Source organism: Achroia grisella, unplaced genomic scaffold, assembly GCF_030625045.1.
Source record: "Achroia grisella isolate CSIRO2021 unplaced genomic scaffold, CSIRO_AGI_Agris_v1 utg900, whole genome shotgun sequence".
Classification (NCBI taxonomy): domain Eukaryota; kingdom Metazoa; phylum Arthropoda; class Insecta; order Lepidoptera; family Pyralidae; genus Achroia; species Achroia grisella.
Window position 1 is genome coordinate 4,259,855 of NW_026713059.1, and position 19,520 is coordinate 4,279,374.

The window sequence follows — 19,520 nt, forward strand, 5'->3', positions numbered from 1 at the left end:
CAAAAAATGTCCTGAATCTGAAAATATTAATAAAAAGGTTAAGAAAGTAATATGATACCATGAGTGTTTTGAAAACTTAACTGAGTCCCGACCCTATTTTTATTTACAAACATATCTTAAATTTTTTTTTTCCGCTGTCACCTCTGTTTATTTATTCCAAAAAATGTCCTGAATCTGAAAATATTAATAAAAAGGTTAAGAAAGTAATATGATACTAGTCATGAGTGTTTTGAATTGTTAACTTGAATATAGATGACCGCAGACGGGAGTCCCGACCCTATATTTCCTACCAATTTCTCACTATAACAGAATCAGAATAGACTGTGTTAAGTTAGATAGTCAATGTATGCCATGTACTCGTAATATGGATATATATGTATATAGTACAACTATGTACAGATAAATATTGCAACTTTAGTAAGAAAAATGATGAATATATCCACATACTGCAATACTAACTAATATTTGCAAATACCATCGGCTCGGCTGTGGTGTGATTGTTTCACCATATGCGATCATCCTATAGGGTATATTTAAATACTAAACTTGGATTCTTTCCCATAACCCAATGCTCCGTAGATGCCGAGTGGTGCGATCGCACAATTTGGCGCTCGAGTACAGCTCGGCGTCGTTCAAGTTGTGTCCGTACTCGTCCCTCCCGCTCTAATTGTAAACTTTGCTCCAGCACGGCACTCTCTAGTCGCAGCACTCGTGCTCTTTCAGCTCTTAATGCTGTCCACGTATCCGCAGCACTTGCACACACAGATGACAATGACCTTGATACCTAAACCAATCAAAATAGAATTCTAATAAAAATATAATATTACAAATGGAGGCGTGCGTCAAAACAGCATTTTATAACTTTGACCAATTTCATGTTTCTTTATAATAAAATTATTTTACAACTATTTACCTACACCTTAATTGATGGAAGCAATATTAAGCAACAGTGGCCATTGATGTCAGAGGTAAGTATAACTGAATAACGATCTACGAACAAATAAATTTTAATTATGAGTATCCAATATAATTATCATCCAATCATACTGATACTCTGATATTGCCATGCTATTTTAAGCAAAATGTGCTCATTAAAATCTACTTTAAAAGTAGTGTTGTGAAACAATAGTTTACAGAGTTGTGATTTTTTGTTATAAAAGAAAAAGCTAATTTAGAAAAATAAATATTTAATTCAAACACTTTGTACTATAACTTAACTTTAGGAATACATTTAAGTATTCCTGAAATGTTCACTAACATTAAATTTGAATGATATGGTATTATAATAATAGATTATTCTTATTTAGTGTATCTACATTATAATTAATTGTTCTTACTTCTGCATGAGCTATCTGGTCCCCTAGCTGCGGTTCTCCATTACCATCAAGGACAGCTGCGAGGTCTCTACGTGCCCGTACTGTTCGTGTGAAAAGGTCTGCGGCTCTTTCGTGTCGTTCAAGCATCAAAGCCCTTGAAGCGGCAGCCGTTATCAACGCAGTTCTTTCGTGTGAAAGTGTTTCCACTTGCATATGTAGCTCCAATAACTGACAGAACAAAAAATCGTTGTTGATTGTTCTTGAAGAATACTCACATGCTGATTAGTAAAAATATAGCATAATGTATAATTTCAAATGAATAGAATTGAGAACCTATACGTTTTTTATACCTGTTGATAAAGTTCATCTATCACTTATAAAATATCTATTACTATCAGCGCTTATTTAAACTACTAAGTCCACGAAACTAAAATTTAGAACAGATTTAATTATTATACAAATAAAGTCTTTTTTAAAATGTCAAGGTGAACAACGCTATCTGCTGCGAGCAACAGTTAATACAAGATATAGTGCTGAAATTTTACCTCCGTTTGCAATTCTTGATATGGAACCTCTTTGGCGTAACAGTCGTAATTGCGTAATCTTTTCACTTCAAGTCTTAACGATGCTAACTGATTTTCATATTGCGTCATACTTTGCTCCCTGTAGATAATTTTTTTTTATTCGTCATTAAAATAATAATATTAATATTATCATAAAATAGTATCTTCGATAATCTACGTGATAGATAATACTGACCGTCTACGATTGACATAAGTACCTAAAATGAAAGGTGTGGTGCCTGTATATCACACAATATTACTGCCATATAATTCAAACCAGAACACTAACTGTAAGTAATGTATGTAAAAAATATTTTATGTAAATCGTCTGTTGTAAACTAGTAGTTTTCCAGAAAGAGATGATTTACATAAAATATTTTTTTATATCTGGTGTTGCTGTGCAAGTTTTTATATAATGACTTTCATTCAGGAGGACCCATCGGTTTTTTTGTCATTTGTAACACTAAAAACAATATCTTAGTACTCAGATGAAATTATAGACACAAAGATAATACACACATTAATTTTTCATTTTCTCTTTGCTCTTCAATAACATGTTGCAGTTTTATTATCTTTTGTTCACTATCTAATAACTCAGTTGCCATCTTATCTTGTACGTTTTGAGTTCCTTCGCCTTGCTGTAAATAAATTTTGAGTTCCTTAATAAAATTTATATTATGATACAGTATAATTATTAGCTATATAACAGATAAGAGAATATGCAACACTATGGATATTGCAGTATCTTGACTGTTATTATGTGATAGTCAATTTTATCGTTACCTCTTGACGCCTTGAAATTTAAATTGCGAAGAACACATTGACTACTATTTGTCGCCATCAATCAATGTGTCCTGATCATGTGCATGAAAATCATAACAGTCGAAAGTCTGTCGCTGAATGAATATCAATGAAATTATATTACAGTAATTTAGTCAATCTTAAAACTTAAAGCAGAATTATTAGAAACGATGGAGCTAATCACAAAACACAACAATCCATCTCTATGATATAACATGAAACGAAGACACTATAAATGAGAATATAAATATATATATCATACTGATGAAATCTGATTTATTTTTTAACACATAGCTATATAAGCACATTTGCACAGTAGGTGATTAAATAATGTAAGTAATAAGCTCTCGCGGAACTAAAAGCTTCCGTAACAGCATGATCATTAAATAAATAGCTGAAATAGTGAATAATAACTTACTGCAATCCGAGATAAAGAATTTAGGAAACTATCTTTATCCGCTCTGCTCTGCCGTAATTCCTCCTCGGCTCGAGATAGCGCTGCCCTTGTAGCTTGCAATTCCTTCCAGATTTCAGTTTCCCTATCCGATGGATCATTTTCTATAAAATTATGCGAAACTAAAAATGTTTGTTTTATTACCTAACAAGTGTAAATTGTTATTTAGAACATATATATATAACCATATTATAAAATATGGTATAGAAGGCTCGACGTATTTCTACTAATTAATTTACTACATATTCAACTTATTTTCTACCTATGTACTGATGGTCGCGGGTTCTATTCCTCGCATGGTACAAGTATTCATGAGTATGATCATTTGCATTAGTCTCGTCGTTTTATATGTACATTATACCTACATGTATTTACAAAAAATGTATTTTGTATTCATATCAGTTGTCAAATACCCATAACATTAGCTCTGTTTAGCTTAAAAGGCGCTGTGTACGTTGTTCTAAGATATTATATTATTATTAATAACTATATTACAATTACCTTTTGAAGGTATGAATTCGAGACAACGTCGCCGTTCCATGTCAACCAGTTTCACTGAACGTTCACGTAAAGTTTGTATATGTTCCTCTAATTCCTTGACACGTCCGCCCAATTCTACCACTTTAATTTCTGCTGCGGCTCTATTTTTCTCCTAAGATCATAAAGTTTAATCATTCAAGTTTTAAGCCTTATTACCGATGGTCGCGGGTTCGGTTTCTAGCACCGTACAAACATTTGTAGTCATGAGTATGATTGTTTGTATCGGTCTGGGTGTTTTCTATGTATGATATGTATGTATTTACGAAAAAAATATCATGTATTTGTTTCAGTTGTCTAGTACCCATAACACAAGCTTTAACTAGCTTAACTTAGATCTAGATGGCGCTGTGTGAATTGTCCTGTGATTATTATTATTATTGAAAATATCATAGAATGTAAAAAGTATTTTTTTTTTACATATAACTGACAGATTCAGAAATTAACGCATTTCAACAAACTCTTCAGCAGCTATATACTACATATAATTGAGACAACATCATGGCACCTGTTCTGCTACCTTCGCCTGAAGTGAATCACCGCGTGCACGTTGCTCTGCTTCCCGTACCTCAGCGGCACGTTCAGCCATTTCTGCTTGTTCCCGTAGCTCCTTCACTCTGGTGAGGTAACCATAATATACATCCTACCGAGATCCCTATCTCGGTAGGATGTATGTCTCACGGGAGTTCAGAAGAAGGGTTTCGGAAAATATCACAAGGGCACGGGAAGTTGTAAACGTCATAACCCCTATACTATGTATGACCGTTGATACATTTTTTTCAACTGCAATTTATACACTTTTAGTGGAATTGAATAAACCCTGCCTAGAAGGTTATTGAGATTATGTCTTGTAATCTCAAAAACTACTCATCTACTTTTAGTTGGTTGAGAGCATATCATACAGCTTAGTCTACCTAAGTTCAAGAGCATCACGTTGTCGAGATAATGCTTCAATAGTAATTTCTCCAGTTTTGGACACTTCAAGTAACTTCTTCGATCTGGCGTCGTAACTCGTCTCTCGATGACGATACTGCAAAGTCAATATAGCCAGTTTTAATCAATACTAACATTAAAGAACACAATAAAACATTGTCGATATTGACAGTTAGTACTTGTGAATTAGATTCAATTTATAATGTACCAGGTTAATAACGTAACGATATTAAATAAACATATTACAGAAATTTTCCCATTTGCCTATATTAATTAATTCCCGATCCACACATGCCATTATGTGCATTGTTAGGTAAACTAATAATATTCGGTATGGCCCAGTGTCAACTATAAATTCATAAACAATTATAAAATGTAGTTTGGGCTTTTAACATCATGGCAGAATAATTTTCCTAACGGCAAAGATGTCGGATATTATCCAACTTATCGGGGTGCAATGTAGAGTGTCACAACTTCACTGTCTTCTGTGAATGTTCGAGTGCGAGTCTGTTTACGAGTTGCTCGAGGTCTTTGTGCTTGCGCCGCGCCGTCTCCAGCTCTGCACGGGACTCTTTCAACTGCCGCTCTAGCGTAGATATACGTGCGCGTGCGACCCGAAGCATGCTCTCTGCTGCCGCTACCACTTCTTTTAATGCTTCACCTGCTGCTCGCTCCTTAGATAACTCCTCAGATAATGCCTGGAACATATTTTAAAAAAATATGTTACAATGAACAACACACGTAGGAGTGTCTACAGATAATTTATAGTTGCATTGCATAAAGATAGCGCTCATAACCAACCATACCAACTAAACATCAATTTATGAAATAAAATAATATTTTTTTATAATTTTTTAACCTTTTAAAAGGATTCTCATTTTTATTATTATTATTAATTAGTTTCTTCAACTTTTATCCTATATTACTAACCTGATTTGCAGGCGTAGTGTCAAAAATTCCAAATTCTTTGCCTTCCTCGTTCTCTTTCTTTGAAATGTTCTCTATTTTATGTTGAAGAATAATATTTTCTTTATGTACACGATCTATCCTTTTCGTCATAGCATCGCGATCAAGCCATGGAATCCTATATAACACCATATATATATAAGTTATACTATACTTAAGTTAAAATAAATATTTTTTAAAAACAAATTCTCAGATTGCACATACTTAGCCAGCTCTAGCGCATAGTTGATCTTGGCTTTTAAATTTTCTGCCAGCCCCGCCACCATTCTATGCAATTTCTCCGTATCATGATCAAATTCGGTATTTTTTGTTTTCCATTCCAAATTCTGTAAATAATTTATTAGAAATATCTATTTATACAATTAATCTATATAGAAAAACCTATTGCCAAATGAATGTAAGTGTACTTTAGAACTTGTAAATCTATTACTTTTGCTAATTGTGTTTTTAATAGTCTAAACAATATTTCGAATATTAAAAAAAATTTGTAAAATAAAAATAAAATATTAATGAAATTTCACACATACATATAAAAATATATTGTACAGATAACATTTGGTCTTATTTTCTTCAGTATACCCATGCAAAAAGTATTTTTATACGATACTAACAGTAAGGTAGGTAGAGCGATCATTGCGGTGATTGCATCGTAAGAGGTTCAAAAGGTCAATACGGCGCGCCATAAGTTCGGCGCCAACTCCGAGTATTTCTTCTGGAATACTATTCAATTGTGCATGCAACTGTTGCATTATTTGAGGGCCTGTATGAATAAATTGCCTTTTTTATTCTGCCCAAAATTCGTACTAAATGTATTAACCGTAGACAGAAAGAACGAAAGCACACTAAGATCAACTTCTTTCTTACTATTCCGTCTTGATACCTATCAAGACGGAATAGTAAGAAAGAACGTATGATAAGTACGTACTTATCATATTCTTGTTTTGAGTTAGTTATGCATCTTACAAACAAACGTAACAATACATGTCGCTTCACAAATAAAAAAAATATATATTGTACTAGGTAGACTGTAAAAAATCGTATCCGTGGATCTCGGCTATATCAGCCGCCTAGCAGCATGCATTGTAATCTGTGTTTAGTTTACAGGGTGCAAATTAGGCAGTGAAATTATAAGACGAATGCCATCTTAGTCACGACGGTTACCAATTACAGCTTGTGTGCCATTCAAATTATATAAAAAACTCTCGAAAACAACTCTAGTTCTGTCCTTCTATAATTTGATATACCAAATATTGCCGTTTTGAAATAAAAATAGTAATAAACCTATTTATACTAGCTACCCGCCCTGGCTTAGCACGGGTGTACATGTATTATACATATAAATCTTACTCATAAATCCACTCTTCCTATTGCAAAAAACTACATTAAAATCCTTAGCGTAGTTTAAATGATCTATCTGAAGAGGCAGTGACTTTATTTTATGTATGTGAAGAAGGTACATAATAAAGAAGCTTAAATTGTCATTAATCTAGTTTGCCAGAAGCGGCACAAACTATCGGCTACATTGTACAATTTGAAATAACCACAAATACTACTACACAGTATCGTTTTTTTTTAAAGGATGATAATGGAACGGTGCCTGCGCTAACGGTTTACGCTGGCGGAGTACCAGTGGAGGATGATAGGATGAACATGAAGTCAGATCAGTTAGCCCAACGTGACAAATTCACCGGGAAAGTATCACGATGGTTTCCAGGGGGAACCGCGTGGAGGTCGATCTGACATGGTACATTGCTAGCAATGGGATCATTAGTCCACATTACTAACAATCCCTTTCCCCCCACACAGTATCTATTTGAGTATTTCTTTTAATGTGTGACGATGAAATATTGGTCCTGCCTGCGCTAACGTTATACTATACATATGTATGCTGGCAGGACACCAGGATGAGGATAGAATGAGTATGAAGTCAGGTTGACTTATACGGCGAATGTATTGACCACACTGGTTTCCATGGTTGTAGACCTAGAGGTAAACCTAACATAGTATATTGTTAGTTATAGGCTCAGTAATTTCCATTAATAACAATTCCCACCCTTCCTAATGTAAAATATTTAGTAGTTTGATTTGTATCATGAAATTAGCAAATAAGATAGTAACTCGTCATTCTGTTCTAAAATATTAAACCCATTACATTTGTTGTCTTAAGACAACAATAAGAATATGATTTGATATGATATCGTGAAAACAATGTGTAATTATGTAGTAGTAGATTATTTACTAAGTAATGCAGATAGTAGCAAATACCTGTAATTAGTTATCGGTTAATAAAAATCACTACATAGTACAAAACAAAGTCGCTGTCTGTCAGTCCCTATGTATGCTTAAATCTTTAAAACTACATAACGGATTTTGAAGCGGTTTTTTTTAATAGATACGAGTGATTCAAGAGGAAGGTTTATATGTATAATACATATACCCGTGCGAAGCCGGGGTGGGTAGCTAGTATTAGATAAAATAATCATTCAACCAAACATTTACTGTAATATTAAATTTACATAGAAAAAATTATAGGACCTCTATGAAATATCACTTTCATAATATTTCTTAAATTATTAATTAAATTTCTGCACAAATTAGTTTTTATGTAACTGAAACGACAACCAGGCTGACGGTTCACCTAATGCTAATTGTTTATTGTATCGACGCCTATTTAGAAAATATAAAAAATATATATCACAGATTAATTATCCTAGTATAAGTACAAAATTCTTAAAATCTAATTTCAGGCAGTATCGAATACGTCATTTATTTCAGCAGCTGTAACTGCCGTTTCATTTTACTTTTTTATTAAGCTCGGAAGTCAAATCACAAAATTATCAAAAATAAAGATTGTGTACCATACAGTAAATGAACAGCGACATAAACATTATGTTCACGTGACGCCCGTGATTACTCTTTATATGTTGCTTTTTCTGAGGACTAAAGTGTCAAACCATAGACATAAAAAGCAGGCTGTTTGACGCCAGAATTACGTGAGTCAGTGATTGGTATATACGCAGACTTTGTATGATCTGCCACGGCAATAGTAATAATATACATATTATTAAAGCTTAGTACAATCTATCTATACCTAATACGAAATATAATCTGTATATACGAATCTAATCTATAATATGAATTATCTAAAATATTGCATTTTATTATGTATAGGCGGATATACATATATGAGTACGATAGTACATATTTATGTATTTTCATATACTTAAGTTTTCTATACTTTCAGTCTATTAATTAAAATACAATTTACGATACAAATGTTTCGTAACTTAAATAGGAGAGAGAGGTACCCTGGCAGTTGACTGTATAGTCAACAATATTGGTATAAATTTATTAATATTGTAATTTTTTATCGTCGTTTAATTTTTTTAATTTAAAAAATTAATCGTATTTTAAGTTATTATACTATAAAGTCAAGCAGACTGAAATTTTAAATTTCATTTCGTTTTAACAAACTGACAGACTAAAATATGGAAAGAGTTATCTACCAAATTGCTACACTCTTTAAATGGAGTCCATGTGTTTTAATTTATTGTATTGTACATGTGCAATTATAAATAAATAAATAATTGTAACATATTTTTCATGTTACATATACCTAACATGCATAGACGGCGCACTTTCTGTTTGCGCAGAATTAATTTAAGTCGTGTCAACTGATTTGCGTGTGTATAATATACGTAATTCAATTTATTGCAGTCTATGTAAATAACATAATTCTATGTTGATCTTTGAGGTAATGCATATTTTATGTACACTTACGTATAAATAGGTAACACAATATTACAACGCAAGTCATTTAGCTATGTTTCTAGAAATATTAATATGAGCACATGGCATTTCAATATTCTAAATTTTCTGCAATAGGTAATATAATCGAACTTCCCACGGGAACATGAATGTAAAAAAATACGCCGCGCCAAAAACCACAGGAAAAGCTCGTAAGTACAAATATTTCTTTCACTGTTAATTCCAAATGCCTAATTTGTTAAGTTATACTAAATAATCTAAATGATAAGGAAATTATAACACCAACGTACCAAAGAGACCGCTAATATCCGAGGTCAATGGCAATTCAAGGTCGTCACGTACGAGCAGTAGAAGATCGTGTGCTGGCCATCCGGTCACCGACAGCACCCGCACCTCCCCCAAAGATTCCTCGTTAGTGGCACCAGCACGATACTCCATCTCTTTCAGAGACGCATATTGCTCCAACAGCGCATTCTATAAAATATACGTAATCCATATGTTGTTATATTAAATATACATCAATAAGTAATATTAAGTAATGTATATTTCCATACTACAGTATCAAATAGATAGACATCATTCTGCATTTTGAAGCTATAACATATAATATAATATGTCACATTTTCTAAGAGACGTTGTAACACTTTAACTTGTTGGAAATAGGAATTTTTCTTTATATATTATATTATTCTCGTAACTGATTATCACACAAAAATGACAAATAACACCTACTCAAATCAAAGCCTAGGCAGTTACGTATTGATAAAATATTCTAATATATAATGATCTTACATATATTATTTTCTAAACTATAGTGGCCAACACTGACATCTGTAAGTTTTAACTTTCCATCCTTCTGAAAAGCATCGTGGTTAATTCGTCGTCCTACTGACCTAATTGACTTTATACTCATATTTGCTGTCATATTTGAATTCTACTCCGCCGACATATATGTATGTATATAACTACATACACATAGCGCAGACCTGAGCTACATCTCCTTATCAGCTATTAAAAGAAATTTATAGACTATTAATAATAACGTAAGTAATATTTAGAGTAAAATATTATAATACTACGTACATATTGCTAATTTTTAATACCGAATTTAATACGGATCTAATAGATAATATATAAATGTCGAAATCGGCTGTACATATGTATATGTATACCTGTTGTGATATCACAGATTTCTTTAATTTGACGAACTCCCTTTTTTTAGTCGACAAGTTCCTCAACATTTTGTTTAAGACACATTGAGGTAACACGGGTTCTTTGTCTAAAAAAAATAAATATGTTGATAAAGCTTGACAAAGACCAATATATCTCATAAAAATACACTAGAGACTATTGAATAAAAACTGCGTTTACATGATAACCCTTATTAAAAATAGGTATAACTATTAAACTATTAAATACTCGTTAGTACGAGTATTTATTATAATAAAATAGTTAGTCGGGTCTTCACACGTATATATTTCTGATAAGATGTTAATATTGATAGATTACAGCAGCTTATGTACAAGCTGCTACCAAACTTTTTTTAAATTTATTTATCACTGGACTCCACACAAGTGATAACTTTGAACCATCTGGTTAAAATTGGGCTTCTTTTTATTTCCGTCGTCACCCGTCACATTTGTGGATAACAGTGACGATCAGTAGAGAAGACTTTAGGCACATAGAATAATTGTTTTGCATTTCACATAACTGGAATGACAGACGTGGTGAAGGATCATTTAATTAATAGTATATGGTAACCGTCGTTTATATGTTCATATATAAACAAGAACATATAGTAGCACGATCATCACGTCCGCATATAACGACGTGATAGGACTAAGAGCTATCATGCCTTGGTAGTATATGCCGTTTGGCGATTGAAAGAGGTGAGGCATAGAAACCCATGAAGCAACTACATATTATATCAACACAATTAAAAATTAACATACAAAGCAAACCTCGGCTTGTCTAAACTAATTTGATTAATAATCGAAATACACACACATCTCATCGATTTGATGTAGCTACATTTATACATATTACCCAATTATTTACTTTCCTGTTTTTTTATCAGAACATTTTCCATATTCTATAATTTACCTTTAAAATACTTTTTACTCTATAATACCTTGATCAGAATTTGATAGGTTACTATGAGTTTTCGGTATAGTAGTCGATTCCGGAGCCGATGCGCTAACTGGTGCGAATGTCGGCGACTCCTGGGATTTTCTTTGGATTTCCTTAAAATAAAAACCACAGGTGTTAATAAAAAAATATACAGAAATTCGATTCCATAGCACCCACTTCCGGCATTTTGCTTAAATAAAGTATCACTATTTTTTATTCTGTATTAATGTACCTAGTTATGTAAAATCGGACAACGGATATCATGGTGCACATGTGAAAATTCACAAATCTGATCCAATTTAGAAAAAAAAATCTCATAAATTAGTACAGAACCTAGACCATATTTCGTAAAAAAAACATTAAGGCCATTATTAAGTTATGTAGTTTAAAATGTTTGTTAGTCGAATTATATTAAATTAGTTAAAAATTATTATTGTAAGTAGAGTTCAATAAAATATTAGTCTATTCATTATTCATTTATTCACTAAGTCTACTTACACGGGAGGGTGATAAACTTTGACATCTTCTTTCTAAAAGAGGTTTCTTTGGAAATATTGTTCCCTGTAATGTTTCAAATATTACAATAAATCAAAAGTAAGAATGAATTGACCTAAAAACAAACGGCGTTCCAAAATTTGTAGCATTTTTATCTGATCAGTTAAGTTCACCAATCCTGAGTCAGTTCTGATAATTATTTTTCGATCTATCTCTATACTTTTCCAGTCCGGTGCTGGCTCGAAACAAATCGTTCACAACAAATAATTTTGATAAAAAAAAACTTTACATTCTCGCATTCCGAACATAAATAACATGTCAAAACCAGACAACATAAATAAACAATAAAATATGTTATCAAGATTCTCAGAAGTCCAGGTTACTGCTTTAAATTATATGCATAAGAGAACTCATATATCTTACAATTGAGTACGAAGTGCACATAATCGGGATATACACTGAATAAAATACATTAGGACTTCTGATAAATAACTATGGTTTTGGTTCTTGGATACTGTGTTTTTTATACCTAATTTCATGAAATATACTTTATGGGCTAATAGATATCACATGTATAATAAATTATTATAGTAAATCGTACTCGAGGACGAGGTCCCGTAGGGCTGGAGGAGTGTGCTCGCTTGTTGGCAGGCGAACGCAGTGCCCGTTTCTTTGTGCCAATATCTAGACACACATGATAAACATTATCAACATTGACTTCTGTATGGAATGTCTTGTCGGACACACAATACAAACATAGTAAATACATCAGTACTTGAGTATTTTAAAGAAAAAATATTAAATCATTATTAGATTAACATTACTTTTGAAACTGTTATTCAATCTTTTCCAAGATCGTTTAACTATAACGGGATGCCAGTAAAAAAGAAAACATCTAACCGTCATTACATAATCTTAATAAATTTCTAAAAATCATTTGATTTTTATCCACTAATCCCCACGCGATGCACCTATCTCAAGGTGTCATACCAGAGTCAAGAAGTATGTAAGCGTTTTACCACGACTATGGCGACAACAATAGGTACACTAATTAATAAATATCCGAAACAAATCATTGCATAGTTGTTTTGTATTTTAAATTAAATTCTATTTTGTTTGTAAAACGATTGGAAGCAAACAAACGATATTGCCTGCCTATTGCCGGAATTTATATAAATGTATGTTTATTGAGTAAAATTCTATAACTTCAAATTAGACTCTCTTCACAAAAATCCGGGCCAATTAAACATTTATATGTTATCTAAATCATCTTAGATGGTATTGGTCAAGCCATAAACAGCGAGCGCGACGATGCCCACGGAGAGACCCAGGGAGTACTATTAATGTCGGGCTAAACTATTGTAATATAAATTCTAGTAATACCAGATTCTTTTTTAATCAGATTTTTTCTTGTACGGTCAGCTTCATAATGAACATACTGTGTTAAGGAAGTTATAAAGGTCAAAATAATGTTAGTGGACACAACATCGATTTTATATATCCTGTTAGAATTACCATATAGTCATAACGACCCATAGTAATAAATAATGTGTCAAGACTATTCAATTTTTATTTATTTATTTCACATTAACCCTGTCACCTAACGTCTAAAAAGCTGTTTGCAATTGACATGGCAATATTTTGTTTAATAATATACATTTTTATTTCAGTTTAAACAATTGATGCAGCGCCTTCTAGTCCCAAGCTAAGCAGAGCTTGAGTGGATATGGATACTAAACATTTCATAGAATAGAATCACTTAAATACTTTTTTTGTTATATACGTAAAATAAAATACGTTAGAAAACACTCAGGCTAATACAAACAATCATACACTTGAACACAAATGTGTGTATCTGTGATATCCTACGGCTGGGTACGGTAAGATACTTAAGACGATAGATTAAATGACTGCACTGTATAGAATATGATTTATTACTGAGAGTAATGCACGGCGAAGCGCGCTTTGATTATTAACTAAATAGTTGCATACATTTACCACATTTACATAGCAATGTATATTGCTATGTAAATGTGGGTTTAATTCCTCGCATGATACAGCAGTAGGAATTAAAGCCGCGACCATCGAAAGTATGGCGGTGTGCTAAACCGCTAGACCTTCGAATGAATAAATAAAAATATAAAAAATAAATTCAGTATATCCGACGTATATCCGATAACATATATAAAACGTTATATAATAACAACATTTCCATAAATATTATGATTAAGACCATTACAGAAGGACAAATTCAAGGTTTATATCGATTGAATATGTATACAGATAACATACCACTTATCTATAACAAACAGTAATACCTGTTATAATTCCGTTAGAATGGTTACCCAATATAAATAAAATTATTAGTGTACAGCAATAGGGATAAAATTTTAATAATGCATTTACTTACCAACGACCGGCGAAGAGGGTGGTGATGTCGTTTTCAGCATAGTGTAGTATTTTTATGTAATTTTTATAACATTTTATTACAAATACTGCTAAATTTAAATCTTGATCAATCTAAGATCAGACATTTTGATTCTAATGAAATATCTGAAAGTTTCTTAAAATATTCAAAATTAAATAAGGTTTTAACCTAATGACTATCTGTAAGTCTGAAGAGCGAGATATTAGCAAATATTTCATATTTCTTATCACAATGTAAGCTTTCAGAGTACTTGGAGCATTGGCAAGTCTGAGGGTGTCTCAAAAATAATTATTTATATAATGTACTCTGATTTAAGATACTGAAATAGATATAAACTCACTCACTCGTACTCAATAAAAATAATATGTATTATACTCGTAATTTGATAAGATACTGTTAAGGTTAATTTAAAAAATCTTACATTAAATGGGATTACATGTCGCCCTTGACATGATTATACTTTATGTTGTGTTATTTTCCACATATAATACTAAGAATTATTTATACACAATACAGGCAGGACGTTTTCCATGAAGAAGAATGCCAGTTTGTGTATCTCGTTAGTTTTCTGTAAGCCACTGGACTGTGCCAGTACTTACAACCTCTCGTTCGACTCGACCTTCATCATTTTTAAGAGACACATTCGTATGATATCATGCAATTGACAAATTTAGGGTAGACCACAACACATTCATCTCATTATATTTTTTATTTATGTTAATAAATTGACAAAGTGACAACGCATATAAAAAAGCGTTAACAATCGTCTAAATAGGTATAGCGGCAAATACTGTTGCCGATGGCAACCTTTTTGATAGTTTTTATGTTTTTTATATATATTTGAATTTTATATTTTGACGTTCTGTTTTTATATACCGTTTGTTTTCTTATGCCACATGGTCTTTATAATTTTGCTAGCGAGCTGATTACATCTATTATACCTCACCTAGGAACGTGTCTCATTTTTAACCAGCCCTAATACAGTCCTTCCTTCCTTCCGTAACAAATACAATACCACAAGTAATCAGTACATGAACAGTATCACGTCGCCTTGTGATGCTCATTGTACCTCTAGGTATGTTTAGGTATTGTTAATAATTTGGATTAATAGCATGACCGCTAGCAATGTAGGTGCCATGTCAGACCTCCAAGCAGTTCCCTTGAAAACCTTCAATATTACTCGTCATTTTACCGCATGGATTACCTAACCTAAATTCGTGCCCATCATACAGCATGTCATCCTCCATTGGTTCCCAGCAATCGTATGCCGTAAGCGCAGATTGATGCACCATTTCATTAGCATCTGTTAAAAAACACCTATTTCTAATGATTAAAGAGTAATATCCCGTACCTTAGGATTTCACTGCCATATGCCATTCAACCTATAACATACCTGCAAAGCAAGCTGCTTGAAGGTTGAAATAGTTGAAATAAAGGTGTTACCAAAACCACTTTGATGAAGATTCTGCAAACATGTACTAATTAAAACGCTTTTTCAGTGATTTCTTATTTAAAACTATAACGTTCCAATACTGGGGTTGTTGTAAACCGGATGGTAAAAGGGTTGCGTGTTACAAGTCTTAGGGGTACATACACAAACTATTAAAAAAATAACAAAAAATAATAACAAAACTCCTAATGGATATTGTTTACATTAATGTATTGTATAAATCTCTATTACTTCGACCTTATTCTATTATAATTTCTGACGACAGATGTTTAAGGCTTATTTTGTATCGTCGCGCACAGAGGTTGTTACATTGGAAACTGTTTGTATTTATTATTATCGTTAATAATTTGGTACATACGGTTATTATAATTATCGCTCAAGTATTCCACTATAAGTACCATAACATAATGACAGGATTATTAAAACAATATTCCTTAGACTTCAATAACACACTAGTTATCTGTGTCCTAAATACAAAAGCCGTACTTGAAATAATACTACTAGCATAGAAGGTAAACAATTGGACATCTTATGCTTAATAATGCATGAAATTTACGACAACAGACATGTACAGTAGATCAGTAGATAAATAGTTTTATCTATATATGTATCATGTATGTAACCTATACTTACTATAATTAAACAACACACAACAAAAACATGATAGAAACACCAATATCAAGATTAATTCAAGAGAGAAGTTCGGCGATGTGGCTAGACATTATATTAAAATATAACTTAGTTTTTTTAATATAATGTAATTGTATATACTACTTTACGACTGTTATTCTACAAGAAATAGTAGTATATATATATATATATATATATATATATATATATAAATATCCCCTTGGGCACTTTGTGGCTCAGACGTGCCGTATAGGTAGTTTTTTGTTGATCCTTTTTCACTTGTTGATCCGGAGGCCTTTTGTTGATCTAATGCCAGATGACCATATATAAATGTTGATCCGTTTTGAGCCACAACTGTCACGACGAGTAATAATAATAATTAAGCGATTTATACACGATTTTATACAAATCCACCTTTTTGGCATACGAGCAGTTCTTGATCCAATTCAAACGGGCCAATCAGGGTGCAGCATTTGCCAAGGGCTTCCTCATTGGCACGTTTGGGCTACTACATTATGGCTACAGTAACTTAATAATGTCTAGCTAGTATTTCACAAATAATAGTCTACCTAATCTAAATATTTATAGAAATCAGTCTGGAGTAACGTGACTCCAGATCAAACCTCAATACTTGTTATTTTTTGGATGGGAATCTTTTATTTTGTAACAACGTTACTGAGCGAATGAAAGAAGACGTAACGGCGGATCCAGGGGGAGCGTCATGGAGGTCTTGGGAGTCATGGGGGGTCATGACTCTCCCCCCCTTAGCCCAGGACTTAGGTAGACCACTAATTGAACTAAAAAATAATGAAACAGCTAAATTTTTTGCACGATCGGAGTGTTGGTGCAGTAGTATTAATTATAATTAAACATTGTTACTTAAAACATAACAGTTAAAGTACTATAACACTAAAAGCAAAATAGGTATTTTCAAAATACTTTTTCAAAATAAATTACCCTTTGAGTTTTTGTTCAAACCTCAGATATTATATTTATTTTAGGTATATCAATCAATACATAGTATAGCATAGTACAGTCTGTCTGTCTGTCTGTTTGTTGCGGCTAATCTCTGAAATAGCTGGACCGATTTTGACGGGACTTTTTTTGGCAAGTAGCTGATGTAATAAGGAGTAACTTACGCTACTGTTATTTTAGAAAAATAAAATAAAATTTCACGCGGACGAAGTCGCTGGGGCCAGATAGTCTATAGATATACCGAGATTTAATGTTTAAGTTGCTATTATGTTATTGACAAAATTTTACTGTAATGTTACTATTACGTTATCCTACACAATTTGTATTATTTTGGATGAATAAATAAATAAATAAATAAATAATAATCTATACATCTATACATTTAATAAAAATTGGAGTGTCTGTTTGTAATATTGAAAAAACCGTTTTTTACTACATGCATATGAATATATATAAGGTACATATACCAAAATAACTATTTTTATAATTTTAGTCTGTCTGTCTGTCTGTCTGTTTGTTCCGGCTAATCTCTGAAATGGCTGGACCGATTTTGACGGTACTTTTTTTGGCAGGTAGCTGATTTATAAGGAGTAACTTAGGTTACTTTTATTTTAGAAAAATAAAGTTAAATTCCACGCGGACGAAGTCGCGGGAACACCTTGTTTTTAATAAAAACATCTTTTTTGTGGTACTTGAGAATGTTGAAGCCTGTTGTTTGTAATATTGAAATAACCGTTTTTTACTACTTGCATATGAATATAAATACGGTACATACAAAAATAACATATTTTACAATTTTTGTCTGTCTGTCTGTTTGTTCCGGCTAATCTCTGAAATGGCTGGACCGATTTTGACGGGACTTTTTTTGGAAGGTAGCTGATGTAATAAGGAGTAACTTAGGCTACTTTTATTTTAGAAAAATAAAGTTAAAAACCACGTGGACGAAGTCGCGGGAACAGCTAGTGTATAATATATTAGAGATACCTACGTGTTTTTTTATTGATGACTAGCTGTACACGGGATTTCGTCCGTGTTGAATTTAACTTTATTTTTCTAAAATATAATAAGTTAAATTCCACGCGGACGAAGTCGCGTGTACAGCTAGTTGTCGGTAGTCTAGCGATTTAGCTAGCACACTGCTTTGATTCCTGCTTGGTGGTCGAGGGTTCGATTCCTCGCACGCTGCAAACATTTGTATTCATGAGTATGATTGTTTGTAACGGTCTGGGTGTTTTCTATGTATAGATAATATATATGTATTTACGAAAAAAAAATCTTTGTATTTATATCAGTACCCATAACATAATCTTCAGCTAGCTTAACTTTGGTCTAGATGAAGCTGTGTGAATTGTCCTGAGATTACTATTATTACTATAATAAATCTTTTCAAATCAGCCGATGTTTATTTTTGCCATAATACGTGCTGTTACCATGTGATAATATTACGTACGTACTTATTAAACTATTAACTTATTATTAAATTATTAACTATTTATACTGTTTTAAATGTGATGCGTTCATTATTTATATTTCCTTTGAATTAAAGACAAATGTATATATATATATATATATATTTATATACACTTGCACACTTAGTTGATCCAGCCACGATCCGTAGATATTGCTGATCCACTGTCTCTCTCTTTCTATCACTATCTTTGTATTCTAATATGCGATGTTGCCGTTCCGGCCGAGACCATGCGTTGTTGCCAAATGTATTCGTCGATAGTAGTAGATACTTATACTCGATATATATTTTTTCAACAATTTCCTGCAATAGTGAATCCGTATCGGCATTTTTTTTAAATGCACAAAGATTTTTTGGCTCTGAATATATTTAAAAATCATTTACTTGTGTGTTGATGAATTTATATACTAGTACATGAAGTACCTAATACTTGTTTTGATTTGAATAGGTAGCGATATTATGAATTTATTATACGTAATCTAAAGATTTTGACGAAATAAAAGTAATTAGTTATCTGTTAACCTTGACTTCATGCTGGCACCAGTATTATCAGATGATGAACATATTCTTCGAAAACTTACAGCAGAAATATCGTGTTTGGACTCA

At 32.4% G+C, this 19,520-nt stretch overlaps 1 protein-coding gene across 4 annotated transcripts; it reads right to left on the reverse strand.

The window, feature by feature from the left end:
* Window positions 1-96: 96 nt before the first annotated feature.
* On the reverse strand, window positions 97-14,525 carry LOC131853396 (uncharacterized). 4 transcript variants are annotated; one of them, XM_059204274.1, is made up of 19 exons: window positions 14,374-14,525; window positions 12,565-12,647; window positions 11,967-12,029; window positions 11,470-11,581; window positions 10,511-10,617; window positions 9,629-9,812; window positions 6,182-6,330; window positions 5,775-5,896; window positions 5,535-5,688; window positions 5,084-5,302; window positions 4,586-4,701; window positions 4,180-4,288; window positions 3,636-3,786; window positions 3,099-3,238; window positions 2,399-2,517; window positions 1,862-1,979; window positions 1,338-1,544; window positions 547-784; window positions 97-174 (listed from the first exon to the last, which is right to left on the reverse strand). In XM_059204274.1, the coding sequence occupies exons 1-19, from the start codon at window positions 14,411-14,413 to the stop codon at window positions 152-154; spliced, it is 2,454 nt and encodes an 817-aa protein (XP_059060257.1). In that variant the 5' UTR covers window positions 14,414-14,525; the 3' UTR covers window positions 97-151. The 4 variants fall into 4 exon arrangements, with proteins under 4 accessions (XP_059060257.1, XP_059060259.1, XP_059060258.1 ...); XM_059204276.1 differs by lacking the exon at window positions 97-174 and having other exon boundaries at window positions 460-784; window positions 5,120-5,302; XM_059204275.1 differs by lacking the exon at window positions 97-174 and having other exon boundaries at window positions 460-784; window positions 4,192-4,288.
* Between the last annotated feature and the right edge of the window lie 4,995 nt (window positions 14,526-19,520).

Bases quoted from the DNA above. Each gene is read 5' to 3' on its own strand.
- LOC131853396 (XM_059204273.1), bottom strand. From the start codon at position 14,413: ATGCTGAAAACGACATCACCACCCTCTTCGCCGGTCGTTG. The intron at 11,582-11,966 runs GTAAGTAGACTT...TTTTATTTTAAG, and splicing joins AAAGTTTATCACCCTCCCGT to GAAATCCAAAGAAAATCCCA. The intron at 785-1,337 runs GTAAGAACAATT...TGATTGGTTTAG, and splicing joins ACCAGATAGCTCATGCAGAA to GTATCAAGGTCATTGTCATC.